The sequence below is a fragment of the Limanda limanda genome, chromosome 1, assembly GCF_963576545.1.
Source record: "Limanda limanda chromosome 1, fLimLim1.1, whole genome shotgun sequence".
In the NCBI taxonomy this organism is placed as follows: domain Eukaryota; kingdom Metazoa; phylum Chordata; class Actinopteri; order Pleuronectiformes; family Pleuronectidae; genus Limanda; species Limanda limanda.
In genome coordinates this window covers 7909496-7924800 of record NC_083636.1, presented here as the reverse complement: position 1 = coordinate 7924800, position 15305 = coordinate 7909496, and the positions used below count along the sequence as shown (strand labels likewise).

Below are 15305 nucleotides of genomic sequence, written 5' to 3'. Positions count from 1 at the left end.
CAAGTCTCTAAACTCACAAATGTATCTGATTCATAGAGTAAGGGTAGAAAAACCAGTGCATATTGCACTTTTTGGGAAGCTGAATTCATTCTTTTTCTTCTTTAGTTAGGTGTACATATTTGTGTGCGTTCGCTGGTTGATAAGAGCAGCGAGAACGAATGACAGAGTTCTGGGCTGTAAAACCCAAACAATGGACTGAAAGACACTAAAACGTTTTGAGGAGACCTGCAGAGATGAATGATACATTAATGTGAGTTTGTTATTGTGAGAAACAAATTACACAATTTGATTATCATTTGATCCGTAAAAGTAAAAAGGCTTCTTGTGTTTTTCACACGGTAACAATCCAACATCTGACCAGCAGCTGAGAGAGCAGTAAAAACGTGTGTGTTTATGTGCAGGTAATCATCACACACACACATTCAGGAAGTGAAGGGCTGTGGACTGTGGGTTAAAATTACAGCCAGGCCCTCAAACAGACTCTAGTTCCTCAAGTGTTGCTTATGTTGAGCGGCTCGGTCAGGACCGGCAGGACGGCTGAGGAGTGATCTGGTCTCGGCGACAGAGCGACTACAGCTGTTCCTCCCTGCTGCTGCTGCACTCAGCCACAGTGGCAGCAGACCAAAGGATCGGCTATTTTTACTGGACGGAGCCGCTCGCTGAGGCTCCAGGACCAAACCAGACTGAAAAGGTTCATGTGGATCTCGAGTTCCTGATAAATACACCGGCTGAGTCATGTTACATGCTTTTAGTATCAAACACCCAATGTTAAAAAGAGAACAACATTCTGCCGGACAGAGTGCACTTTAACGATGGTAGGATTTATAAGCCCAATGGTCCTGAATCTGAGAGGAGTAAACTATCCCTGCTGACTGACTGGAGTCAGGCAAATCCAAAACTTGAAAAGTCTTTCAAATTATATTTATTTTATCTACTCAAAGAAACAAACAACCTTATGTGGTGGCAATTTTACCATTTGGGCATTGATTTATGGAACGAACAACTTTAATGTATAGAAAGATGAGCAAATGGATTCCCTTACATATCAGAGTGTTGCTCAAGCAACTGATGTTATATGACTTCCTCACTCACATGGTCACCTAGCAATGACTTTGTCACTCACAGGGTCACCTAACAATGACGTCACATGACAGGGGATGTGAGTGGGTTGTAAAACATTGATAAGAGATCTTTGAATACAGATGTTTCACTCAAGGGGCCTGAGACGGGCAGAAGACAGGATACTGATCACCTATTTCTAATGATTAAAGAGGTTAATCAATAACATGTGTTCCTCTCCAGGAGGAGCTTGGAAATGTATAAAAGTGCTGTGTGTCCTGTATGTCATGGCTCATTGTATGAAATCTTTGCCATGGTTTTGTACGATGATGCCCATCTGCAGATGCCTATCTGCAGATGTAGAATTAAACTTCCAGAAAGAACAATTGTAATGACATGTGCTTGACTATTGAGAAATTTCCATGACAATCACAAATGACAAAATCATAATTTTGGTGACATTTGGGTCTATCATCCATCAGTTACCAGTCATTGAACTCAGTGACCTTAATCCTGATCACAGTGCCAAGAGGAGAGGTTGGGCCTCCTCTCTTAACTCCTTCAACATGATTGCGATGTAGCTGTAACGTTTCCAAACTGCCTGAATGGTACAAAAAGTAACCCAAACTTTAAAAAAAAAAAACAGGTGGTTAACTCACTCAAGCAGGGGTTGAAAACACATGTGTGGCAGACAGAAAGCCAAATAACCTTGTTTTCATACTTGTACATTCATGCTTTGGAGTGCAATATCACAACTTCAGCATTGAAGTGCAGTCTAGTTACTCATTGTCTAGGATAGTTTTGGGTCCATGGGAACAAACAAGTTAGTGCCAAAGCTGTTGTGTTTGCGTTTATTCAGCTTTGCACTGTTAATGGTGATGTGGTTGCATCATACTGATGCTGACTTAAAATAATACGTACACCGTAGATATAAAACAGTCAAAATATGACTTAAAGAAAATTACAACTTCAATACCTCTTTTACATTTAGACTGAAAATTACGATATTGACGATATTTATTGGACATTCTGCATCAGTTCTATCTTTACATAAAGCACCACAAGATGTGCTCACTACAACATGAGTAGCCGTTGAACAGCAGAGGAAAACAGTTCTCCCATTACAATGCTCAAGGCATGCATGCATAAAACCAGCCGACACCTTTGTGCGACCTCATTATCACAGAATGGCCAGATCCAGAAGATATTCACCTTAACAGGATGGCTTTCATCGGGCTTTGGTTAATGGAGGCTGTGCCCTATAGCATTACTGACGTTTGTCACCCATTAACTTTGTTTTTCTATATCCTCACTCGGACTCTTTCTGCAAAAGCAGGGTGCCTAGTGGGTTGTGGATTACACTAGAGAGGGACATTTATGCTTTATGATTCAAGACGCTCGGGCCCAACGGACATCAGTTCACGGGCGATATGCTAATGTGCCCTTTGAATGGGTTATCAGTGGAGCAATAAAGGCTGATAACAGGCACTGATAGGGGATAGCAGGGTTATAGATTAGGACAAGAGGGGAGAATGGATCCGTGTGGAGTAATGAGCCTTCTTGAATAGTAAATTGTGAAAGATAAGGAGCAAAAGAAAATCCATATTAGCAATACATTCTTATCGTCAAGTCAGATGAGCCTGTGAATAGAAGAACGCTTTTCAAACCAAACTTCTTTAGAACAGATTCTATCAAGTGTATTCTCCCATGACTGGTGATCTTTTCACCTGGAGAAACTTCATTTTGAATTATCCTACTCTATCAACACATCAATACTGACAATGACCCTGCATTACTGCGGCTACAATCAATATTTTTAAATCAACAAAGGACCACATGAATGCTTGAATGGAAACGTGGTTGCTTGTAATGAGGAATCTAAAGCTGCTTTCAAACATGCACGTGAGTCCCTACTCTTTCCCGGAAATTCTCCAGTGGGGCTGCATGTGAAAACGCAAATGTCCAAGTCAGTTGCTACAGATATTTTCCATTATGCTTCCGTTTTCCTGCCAGCCCCCTTTTAAAATACCTGTGTGATCCATTGTGAGAATACAGCAGGAAAATGAACAGCCTACTGCGGCCGTGTCGATGTTTCTGACAAGCAATCGATGCAAGGCTGCAGAAATAGAAATGTGGATGAAAAAGAGATGCCATAGACAAAGAAACTGGCACTTAAAAATTGAAGAAACAGTAAGATTCAAAAGCTTTCGGCAATAAGTGTCAACGCCAGTGTCCATGTGCTGTACACAAAATCACCTGAACGCTTTTCTTGTTTTTGGAAAAGTGTCTGAGTCGGACAATCTCCTGCTGTGTCCTTCATGTGTGAAAGGCAAACTCAAGTCTGAAAACGGTTTCACACAGACTCATTAGGTCCTCTCAACAAGACCAAAACAGAGCTGAAGGAAGAGTGAATGTGCATCTGCTGCCAAGATACACAACTCTCACTATAGTATCTCTCCGCTGTTTTACTAGGTAGATCATCATATCAATTATATATGTGTCAAAGATGAAGCCTCTTTCCTCTTTCCCCAAAGATGTTAATGAAGGATCAATACAGTGAAATATAATGTTTTTAAGGCGGTATATTCCCAAAAGCTCCAATAAACATTGTGTTTAAATGTCAGAAAGAAGATCACCCAATTTTTGTCTGTATGAACACACTGCATGCCTGACAGTTGTATAAGACCATTACACAATACTATGCAACGAACAGGATGTTTTTAGCAGAATTCCTAAAGCAGGAAACATTTTAAACCAAAGACAATATGCTGCTATTCGGTCTCCAGATCCTTTTATCGTACAGAATCTATGACCTTCTAATAGGCTCCACAGGGATGTTTGAATTGCGCAGGAGCATTTGTCCTCATAACGGCCCCGTGCCTGAAGAGCCTTATCTTCTCCCATCAGGCTGTGTCTCATTGATAAGGATAATCGGGGTAGAACACTGCAGGAATGCCACAAATGTCAAACCGTACATGCTGTGGATCAGCGCAGCCCTCTCACACAATGGCGCATTGTCCCAAACTGGTTGTCCCGTCATTGGAGGGAAATGTACCTCTGGGAGAGATCTTTGCTTTTCTGTTAGGAGGACAGACACTGTGGCAAAAACAACCCAACTAAGTGCCACAGAATTCATATGCTTAGCTTCACGCTAACATGTAACTCCTTCCTCCTAGAAACAATTCAGCATTTTGGGAAATATACTAATTTGCTTTTACCTACTTCATGAGCTCATTATTAAATGGTTTGATATCTTTATATTAGTGATATAATATGTAATATTTGCTTTGGCTCCCTGCAAAACTTTTGACTATGCTTTTGTTTATGATCAAAATGTATTGATTGCAACGATTGATTTTTTTTGTCAGTTGGTGAATTGAGATTTTGGTAGAACAGAGGTGAAAGTTTTTGATGTTGTACCCCTAGTATCTATAGACATATAAAACTACCATATCCAAAGAACTCTGGAGAACTCCCTGTTCTCTGTGTGTGCAGTGACTCCCTGAAGCCTAAAATCATGTTGTGGTCATGGATCTCGGACGCCTTGTGGTTGTGGCTGTGGCTCCAGGCCTGGTGGCACCTGGCAGCAGCTCAGATCCTGGGCGGTGGCCTGGTCAGGGGTTTGTCGGAGCTCGGGATCGCCTCCAGCTGAGATTGCGCACTTCAGGTCTCCTCTCCACTTAACAATGAACATGCGCCAACAACTAAACCAACAAAGGGTTGTAGATTAATTTGTATTAAACTTAAATCCAAATAGGAAAGGATGTTACTTGAGCACATTTATCAGCAACACAAATCAGTGAATGTTTAGTTGCATAACAGCGATTTTGTCAAAGATTTGAAGTAGAATCCCCTGGGAGGCCAATGTAATGAGCAATAGAGCACCAAATGACCTCTGGCAGAAGGGGAAATGTGCGGAAATTAGTGTTGTGAGGAGTTTGAGTGAATTAGCGAGGCCATTTGTATTCCTGGTTATATCACAAAAGCCAGGAAAGTGGAGTGGGCCTCATGGCCGCTGTAAACTTTCATTACGGCCTGAGTGATCCTGAAGGAAACCACCCTCAGGCCCGGTAAAGCCATGTCTGAACTCAGCTTGTCTGTGAGTGGGATTTATTCGCTAGGTAACAAGATGAACCTGGTATTAGGTGTTGAGGCTGTTCAGGCAGACAGTCCTTCCCTGATTAAAATTGGCTTTGTAGAGGTAAAAGGAAAGGGAGGGGGTGCTAACATTTGTCTTTGAGTGTGTGTATCTGATTTGCCTCTGTGTGGTCTCTGCAGTAAATCATTACCTGAGGTAACCAGAGGAGAAGAGTCTTGTTATGTGTGCTGCAGGTATTGGAAAGAAAAAAAGAGGGAGGCCCCATCTGGCTAACCCAGTAGCTCTCAGGTCAGAAAATGAAATGGAAGGAGAAGAAAAATTATGAAATCAGACATGGATCTGCTAATGTAGTCTGGCTGCCTACTTTCCTGCTTCTGTGGGGCGGAGGGCGGCGAGGAATGTGACCAGGCATTGGGAACAACATACGACAGAAAAACACCCGTATGAACACATGTTGAACTGAAACCTTTCTAACATGAGTGCTGACTGGTGACACTAGTTTCAGCTATTGTGAAAATTTCTTTCACATATTTACAGGCAACAAGATGAAGCCGATCATTTCTGGTTGTCCTGCTTCGACCACTGCTGATTGGTCATCCTGCTATATACGGCTTTCATAGATCGAGCAATTGACAATTGAGCTAAATTCTCAGTTAAGACTTAATCTCAATGAATCTAACCCTCAGGCAGTGAGACGCAGTTCACACACACTGTTAAAGTGTGGCTGAGGCACAATAGTAACTTAATGGTTATGGTGCATAGTACGAAACCAAAATGTCCATAGTGCAAGTTGTGGCCTTTACATCCATTTGACATGCCATAACCCTCTCTCTCCCCATTCCTGTCTCTATATATAGAGAGAAATTCAAACATATTATATTTTGTGGAATTGACAGTTACTCTGGGAGCATGCTGTTGATGAATGGAATGAGAAGAGGAGGCTGCATGATGCGGCAATGGCCTCTGAGGCTGGAAAACAATAGTCCCCCCCACATCACAGACTGCACAATGCTGCAGCTAATGACTCTGGATCAGGAGGAAGACCTCAAGTGGGCCTCAAGATGTTAGGGACAAACACCCAGGTCTGATCAGCCAGTGTTGAGCCTTAGAGGAGGAAGGCCCAATGACAGGTACACCAGTGATGATAAGTCCCTGACATCCAAACTTAACATCAAACTAGCGCAGGAGATCTTCAAATGTACAAGTGGGATCAAAGGGTGTGTCTTTACCAAGTGTGGTCCACATTGTACACAGCTGTGTTGAAAGTCGACTCACAGGAAGCCACTTTATTAGTCAAAATCAAAGTGACATTTCATTTAATTGCTTCAATTGCTTCCAATTTCAGGCAGGCTATGAATGAATGAAATGGAAAAAAATGGCTGTTAACTCTGATTCTGAGGCTCCATGTATCTCACTGTCACTTCAACAGCCCAGCCCAAACTGAGCAAAATTAGCTTAAAGCTCTTTTTAACTTGTATTGTATGTGTTTGTTCAGGTCTTCCAAGCAACAGATGTGCATTCAATTGGAATTGACTACATCCTTTTGTTAAGTGTAGAGTCACCGTTATGAAATCAAAATTGTGATTTAAGTAAATTTTACTTTTCATAAAGCTTTTCTGTTGTTGTTTTTTGGATAAGATACTGTTGCAGGTTCAAAGTTCTTGATAGTTACACACAAAAAATGCTTCCTGATTAAACACATTCACAGTTTTAATAAATCATCTTATAACTGGATGTTTTGGCAGTCTTCATGTGTACAGTATTCATAAATATTTTATGTTATGTTAACCTGACAATGTGTACAAAGGGGCAGTTTATAAAGCTGTTGAGAAGACGTTAGGTTGAAGCGGTACAAAAAAGCACAAGCAAAATTATTTTTTGAATAATTAATTAAAGTTATGAAGTGTAATGATCAATACATAAGAATCTGTCAAATTTGTTCTATGTTCTATAAAAGCCAGTTGGACTGGCTTGGGGTTTGTCTCGTGGACATTGGGTGTATCAGTGTCCTCATGGGTACAGTTATGTGTGTAGAGGTGTTAATTAGGCCCTCTGAGAGCTATAACTTTTTATTGAGTTCAGATTTTTACCACACTAACTTCAGTGCTACATGGTAGAGAGAGCTGCCAGCAGCATTAAAACCGCCACCGCTCATTTAACTTTGCATTCACATTTTGGCCATTGAGCTGACGCTGCTTCCCAAAACTACTTCCAGTGACCAACTCAAGTTAACACACATACTGGGCAACATTACCCGCTGATAATGAATGAAAGTATTGATTAACCAAGGCAGAAGCTGTGAGGATGGTGGAGGAGAGAAACGCTGCTCTGTGGCTTATCATACTTTGGCCACTGTCATCTGACTTTCAGCCAGACCAGCGTTCCCCACTTTGAGCCGAGCAGTTTGCTGGAGGTTTTGGCAGCGGAGACAGGAGAAGCCAAAGGGCTGACTACAGCATTGCAGCAGGGAACAACATGTCATAACTACTGTACCTTGTGGCGTGTTGCTCTGCTTCACTGTAGGCTGTGCGGTACGTGCCACGTCGCACATAGTCGTGGCAGAAAGATGCTCGTAAACTCCACTTCATTATTTTGTGCTCTGGAACCAAGCAGTCAGACTTGTTATGTTGTCATGTTAGTACTCAGATCCTCAAAGCTTCTCCGCTCAGACACATTCACAACAACAACAACTCCCCCGCAGGATTCAGGCGAGGGGTGGCACTGCGAGCAGAGGCAGAGTGAAACCTATATGCCCGGATCACTTGACTTTATAGCATCAACACCGGTGTCGGCTCTTATCACTCAATGTCAAACTCTTTTGACATCTTCGTATGTGTCTGCTACACGTGTGAAACCTGGAGATATTTGGTTTCTATCTATTTTGAGTCTGTTGATTTCCTGTGTTCTCGAATCGACTTCTGCGGACCTTATACCAGGGGGCCAGAGCAGAAAATTTGGAGGCTATCACTCAGACATTTCCATTCACACATACACCCCTCTGTGCAGAAACTGTGGAGGATCCCCAGAATTCAGTGCATGTCTGAACGTAGCTTAAGACAAATCCTTGAGAAGAGGCACAATTATGATGGTGGCAATATGAAGCTAAAAAAAACACATCCACCAAAAACCATGCTGTCAACCAAAACATTTTAATCTTTTGCACCATTCAATGTAATTATATTATACAACCACACTATATTGTATTCCAAAACCTTCACTGGTGGCTCAGCTGGTCTTTATTCTGTTACAGTCACAGGTAATGCTATATATAGCTAAGTTTTATCAGTACAGACCATAAAAGTGCAGGAGTCTCTGTGTGGCGTTCTCCCTGTGCCTGTGTGGATTTCCTCTAGTACTCTCACTTCCTCCCACAGTCAAAACACACGGCGCCCTGGTTGATTAGCATCTCTGAATGGCCCGTAGTTGTGAATGTGATCGTGAAAGGTAGATATTCTTTTATGAGAATTGGATTACGGAGTTTACCCAGAGTTTGCCTTTCACACATGCACAACACATCGGGAGGTTCTCTGCACAGATACGGTAACATTAATGTTGCTCTCCGCTACTGGAGACAGATAAAAAAGGGAAATATGACAGAATTTTTTATCTGCAATTGGAATTAAATCTTGAACTATTGAGTAGATACATTTCTTGTTATGTATTGTAAACCTGACACAAGTGTAAGAAACAGCGAAACCACAGTAGTGTGAGAGAGTGTGCCGCTGCATGGAGTCAGCTGAGGAGACGTGTTCAGAGAGCACGCCTTTGGACAGAGGTCAGAGGTCACCGTGCTGTGAACACGACAGCCAGAGGAACTCGAGGAAAAGCAGGAACCTGCTGTAAATACATATACAGTGTGAAGAGTTCCTTTGCATGCAATCCTCCCACGGATGCAGCCCCCCCCCCCCCCACCACCCCACAAAATGTAAGCTGACAGAGAGCATGGGAAATGAGTGTTTTATCTGTCCTCTGTCTATCTGTGGATATATTACGGCATTCTCCTGGCTGAGAATAAAACACATTGCTGAGGAAATAATTAGCTTTCATTGGCAATAATCTTTGACAAGGACAGATTGTAATTAGTTCTTACTTAGAGGTTTTAGCCAACAATTTAATCCAGTGAAAGCTCCGGTGTCGAACTCAATGAGGCGACTGATGGAAACATAGCAAACTTTAGACTTTCCAGTTACATGGCTCTCCAACCACCATACATTGTTAGTCATTAGCCAATCAACGTACTTGTGAGAAAGAACGATAACACTCTTGGTCGTCCAATTCAGAGTCTTAAAGGAGAAACTGAACAGAAGTTGGCAGCGAATATCAGTGTTTGGGAACAAGGCAGCAGTTGGACCATCTGCATCCAATTTGGCTCCTGTCATTGCAGCAGTATCTCCAAAAATATTCAACACACAATAATGACCTCAGTGTCAGCTCTGACAACGGGCGGCATTGTAATATCGGCCCAGCACTGCCCGTGTCCGTGATTAATCTCGCTTGATTCCACCGATAACAAAGTTATTTCACAAGTCCAACTGCGGAGTCCAAGCCAGAGCAGAGATTAGCTGATTAATCTCCAGACAGCCAAGAATTAGGGCTGACACTGGACCCAGTTAGCCCATCTAATCGACCAGTCAGGTTCTTATCGGCCTGGAGAAGCAGGGGACTATTTAGGCTTATTAATATATATTAAATAACCATGTCAGCCATGTTCAGCCATGACAGTTGATGCCCTGTCGAGAAGAAGTAAACTATCATTGGCTATTGTTCTTTTGTCACTGCATCAAAAAAATGAATCTGTGTACTAAAGAAAGGAGTATAGGTTAGTTAAATAACCACGTGCTGGTGACATTCATGGAGTAATACAGATACATTAATTATCATCATTTGTGTAGTAATTCAATGTTCACAATCAGGGGAAGAAGCTGACCTGAGGAGTTTCCTCGTAAATAACATAAGTGAAGTTTAAAGTTTGTTAAATCTGTATTAACAAATTGTATCCACATGGGGGTAGCAGAAACAAGATGGTTAATATGCTTATTTGCAGTCTTATATTAACCTTGCTTTTAGCTCTGCTTTGATCTCCACCAGCTAATGACAGAAATATCTGACTCTTTAGCTTAGGTCATCTGGAGCAGGCAGCCTGGTTATTTCCCTGGGGTCTTTACAAAAACTGGTGAGAGTGCTTTGAGCTTCTACGCTTGAAGCCACTGGAACAAGCTACCATATCATGTTACGTGTTCTCCAACACTCCCGTCTTTTAAATCTAAACTAAAAACTTTGTTTGTGTTTCTGTGTTTATCAACAGTCTTTTTTCAATTTATTGTATTATTTTAATCACATTTCTATATAGCATATCATCTTTTATTTTAATTTATTTATTTTTATTTCCAACCCGAACCGTATTATTTTATGTCTTACTTTTTTTTTTTACACATGGTTTTGTAGCTGCTACATCTGTGCTAGCTCACAATCTGTGCAGCACATTGTGTGTCCACCTGGAATGAAATAAGATAAATTAAGTTTTGCTTGCTAGCTATGTTCACTGGCTGGTTATTAACTTTGTTAACTAACTGTGGTGTTAGACAGGGAGCATACAGTCCCTTTTGCAGGAAAAGAAAATCTGCCTGCTGTTGTGGAAAATCTGCTGATGAGAAATAAAAGCGTGACGTTTCAATCTTGTTTACTGATTTGGTAAATAAAGCATTAGTCACATTCAGACAGGAACATGGTGACATCTTTGCCGCCCAGATCAGCTGATCATCAGCCATCCCCTCGAGCTGTAACTTCACATAACAGAGCCGTCTATTTAAACACCAGCTCCACGTGTTGAACTGCTGCCGCAACAGGAGCCGCTGTCTGGCCAGAGGCCACCTCTGCCACTGTCAAGTTTTGTTTTTTTAATATCAGATGCATCAGCACAGCAGTCAAACTCAAAAATAACACAGTTTTTTATGAGCGGTATAAATGAGTGCAATAAAAACGGAATAAAAAATAACAAAAAGATAACTAGCCCTCCTCGTTGCTGAGATTGCAACTAGTGGGTGAGAAGTCTTTTTTTAGGTTTTTCACTGGCATAATCACATTACAGTCTTGGTTTCTCTGAGTGCGAGCAGTGTTATATTTACACAGAGTCATGCCCAATGCTACTGAGAGAAAAGAACTGGAGCCTTTGTGCAGGCTCACTGAGGCAGATTACAGATTGCGTGGGGAAATGCGTCAAAGGAAAGGAGCACTGTGTCGGGCCCTGAGCAACTCACCTCACCACTCTACTGCCACCTTTGTTGACCTGCATGTCCACCATACATCCCAAGTTGACGTAGGAGGCCAGGTTGATCTCTGAGAACTCCGCCTGGAACACAGAGGTAGAAAACACCACCAACAACATTAAAGGTTTTTCTCTACTTTTTTTTTATTAAATTCAAAATAAAGAAAAGCACTTTGACTTGTGAATGATCTATACAGCTCATCATTTCAAAAAAACAATCAACAGGAAAAATACCTACAAGAAAGCAGACAATAGATTATTTCACTTCATTTTATATCTTTGCATTTGTAAAGCTGATAGTAAAGGACAAGAGTCACAAAAACAGAGGGACTTTGCAAGAGGAGGCAAATTAAGTTATCCCCAGCCTGTGGCCTCCCGGACAGTTAGGGCCTTGTGAAAGGCTGTAGCGCGGCTACCTAATGACTCTGTCAAACTCCCAGAAATCCTCGAAAGTGGGGGCGACAGTTGATTTCTGGGAATAGACTCTCTGCATGGACGCGGACCAACAAGGGACAACTCAATTTTCTTTCTAATGACTGTCACTGTGGTCAAGAAATCAACAGTTTTTTATGCTCGAGCCAAATATAGCTTTCCTGACAGAATTAGTCTGTAAAAGTTACACAAGACGTTAACTTTGTAAGTGGACACAATTATTTATGCTTTCCAAATACTTCTTAAGGACATTGACAGTGCAAATTCCTTCTGAAAGGATGTGTTGAATTTTGAGGGAAGCACACACGTACAGCACATGGCTAATGGCTTTCATCTTATCAAAGACATAGGTTTGTGACTGGAGGGTCAGGGGATTCAATCCCAGGCTAACAACATAAATAAATAAGTAAAAGCTCAATCACTGATCAAAGAAACCTTCGTAGTTGGTTTGCATTCTAAAAAATGTTTGTGCTTTTGTAAATTTTGACATTCAAAATGAAACGTGGCAGGATGTCCTATTTCTTTCTCCTTCCCAATGAGGACAATGGGGCGCTGCATGACTTCAGCTTTTTCAGACTTGCATTAAGCTATAAAGTGGCACAAATTCATATGTTTCTATTCGTAATGAGTCAGATGAAGATGTTTAATATAAGAACATATATGCAGTTGACTACACTAAGCTTTTTAGTATCTTAAAGCTTATTGTTTTTGGTTTTACTGTGCGCAATTGTACTATTTTGATCCTGTCCCACAGTTCTCTTCAAACACTAGCCAGTGAACATAGGATTCAATAAATAAAGAATCAGGTGGTACCAAAACAAAACAGAGCCCCCGAGAGATCAGACACAAAAGAAATCTGTGAATTCACATACAGATTAAAAGCCAGAGTCACCTTAGTCTTGAAGAGGTAATAGATTAGTTTAGAACTGCACTGGAATCTTCAGCAAACCTCTATTCTCTTCACTGAGGAATATTTTGTGATTTGGACAGAAACCTCACAGCTGGCATGATAAAGAGCAGCTGTCTAAATGACATGTTGCATGTAGTAGCCTTGAAACAGCTCAAATCCACAGTAAGCTGCTGTACCTTGTATGCTTCAGGCAGTGCAACACGCCTCATACAGACTCATCAGCCTCCACACACAACAGCATGGGGATGGAAGCAGATCCTCCAGCTGACCCTATATTCAACCCATCTCCTGCCAATTTCCATGGCAAATTAAGGCAATTTCTATCTACACATTCTCATATACTGTGATCATCATTCGAGACATTAAGCCTGCTTTACATAGGCTTTCATCTCCATGAAAAGGAAATATTATCAGCAATATTCTTTCAGAGATAAATTTCCCTTTCATCTAGTGCCGTGGCCCATGTAAACGCTGTATGGGGGAGTGATTCGGTTTTGAAAAGAATGCGCCAACGTAACAAAACCAGCTTTTTTTGCCAAGAGAGAAAGACAGAGAGAGAAAAAAGAAACACCAACCTCTTTTATTCATTGTGTTGCTCTCCCAGAGGAAGAGCAGGGGGCGAGTAAATGCCGTAATCTTATTTACGGGACAACGAGGCGCCACTCAAACTCAATGCGCCTCAAGGACATGCACTTGGCTCCCTTCCTTTTCTCAGCTCCTCTCTACTGATACCCGCCTCTGAAAGAAACATCTGTGTGCTCAGCAGCTCTTGCCTGGCTAAAAAGCCCTCTTAAATGAGTAACGCACCCAGACGCACTGTGAAACACAGACACACACATATCGCTCATCAGTGCATCTGCTCATCAACTCCTATCTCCTCATCAAGTCCCATCTCAAACACAGAGGCCTACGGTGACTTTTGCTGCGACCAGATACAGCCAGAGAGCGGGCACCATTTTGGCCAAGGGCCGAGTCTACGTCACCTCTGATTGGCTGGTTCTGGGTAAGAGGAGTGCTTACAGCTACTGTCATTGGGCGGTAATGGATGAAGTGGCTGGTGCGGGGCACAGGCCCAGAAGTCAGGACGGGAGGCTTTTCACAGCGCCATGGTTACCATCACGGTAACACATTCAGACACTTGTCTTGGAGCAGCTCTTGCCTGGGAAAGGAAAACAGGAAGTGATACATGGAAGAACTGCTTCCAGAGCTGATTCTTCCCCAACTGTTGACCTGCTTTGAGGCTGGTTTCCAGCTGACCTTTTAGCATGAACACACTCACAGGACAGAGCATGGTTGCCATTAGGTTTAACCACAGTCTGTTGTTTTAGTTTCAGCCATTGTCACTCCCACGGCTCACTGCTACCTAATTCATTTATGTGAAACACAATGATTTCTCTCTATCACAGGAGAGTGGCTGATGGAAATGCTAACATAGTGCTAAAATACATATTCACAAGATTACAACTTGTGGTGGTGCTATCCAAACTATATATTACTTTGATAGACAGTACCCTGTACCTGACACATGGGTTTGTAGTTAAATGCACCATAAGAGCTTAGGAAGAAGAATGTCCGAGCCAGCCTCACTTATCACTGCAGTGCTGCATGCACTCTGGCCTTACTGCCATGTCAAGTGAACCTGTGGACGGTACAGTAAACACCACTCCACAGTAGCTCATTTGGAATCATTGTGGGTATTTTTAGATGGGGACTTATTGTCTACACTGAGATTCATGTGGTTATGGTGCCTTTTGTTTGCTCCTGAGTCAAAACAGGATCTTTGGTCGTTTCACCCAAAAACAACTTGGAGGGACTGGTCAAGCTGCATTCCAAATATAATCTGCTGCTAAATATTCTGAGCAAAAAGATAACTATTAAAAACAGAATGTTGCAATGCTTGCATTGAAGGTATTCGACCACTGTAAACAGGTAAACATTTGTTAAAATTCTAATTCAGTTTGAAATACTATAGGAGTTAGAATCTGATTTGAAGCACTAAATTAAGTTGAAGCATTAAAATGGTTTGAATTGTCATATGAAGTATATGAATTACGGGTTTCATAGATTCCAAAAGAAGAGCAGAGAAAAATAAACTTGGAAGAATGGGACATGAGCCAAGAAAGAACCCATTAAAGTTTGGCGTGGATCTGTTGTCAGGGAACTGATCCAGGAATTTTATAGCACTTTCTGTAACATTGTGAGTTTAGGTGTTTTTTGACATTTTCTACATTTTCCCAGGGAGTAATGGATCCTGATGAAAGAAATCTGGCCTCATAGTTGGTATCTGACAGATACGAGTGTGTGCAATTGGTGCAGGTCCATATAAAAATTATTATGTAGCACATTTAAACGTGGTTTCATAAGGGGAATGTTGCCTTGGAGAAGGTAAGCACTCTACTGAGAGCTATTCTAGTTTTCTAATGAAGCTGCTGCACAACAGTAGGTAGTTAAATCCCTGTTTCCCAGTGTTTCTTGACTACAGGAAAGCTCTGTTTGTTTTACATTTTTTTTAACCTGTTATTTATTGTTCAAACTGTTTT

At 41.6% G+C, this 15305-nt stretch overlaps 1 protein-coding gene across 1 annotated transcript in view; it reads right to left on the bottom strand.

The window, feature by feature from the left end:
* LOC133000556 (synapsin-3-like) overlaps positions 1–15305 on the bottom strand; it is an 84133-nt gene that overhangs the window by 53484 nt on the left and 15344 nt on the right. The window contains 1 exon segment of the mRNA XM_061070505.1: positions 11416–11507. Within this exon segment, the coding sequence (XP_060926488.1) occupies positions 11416–11507 (92 nt within the window).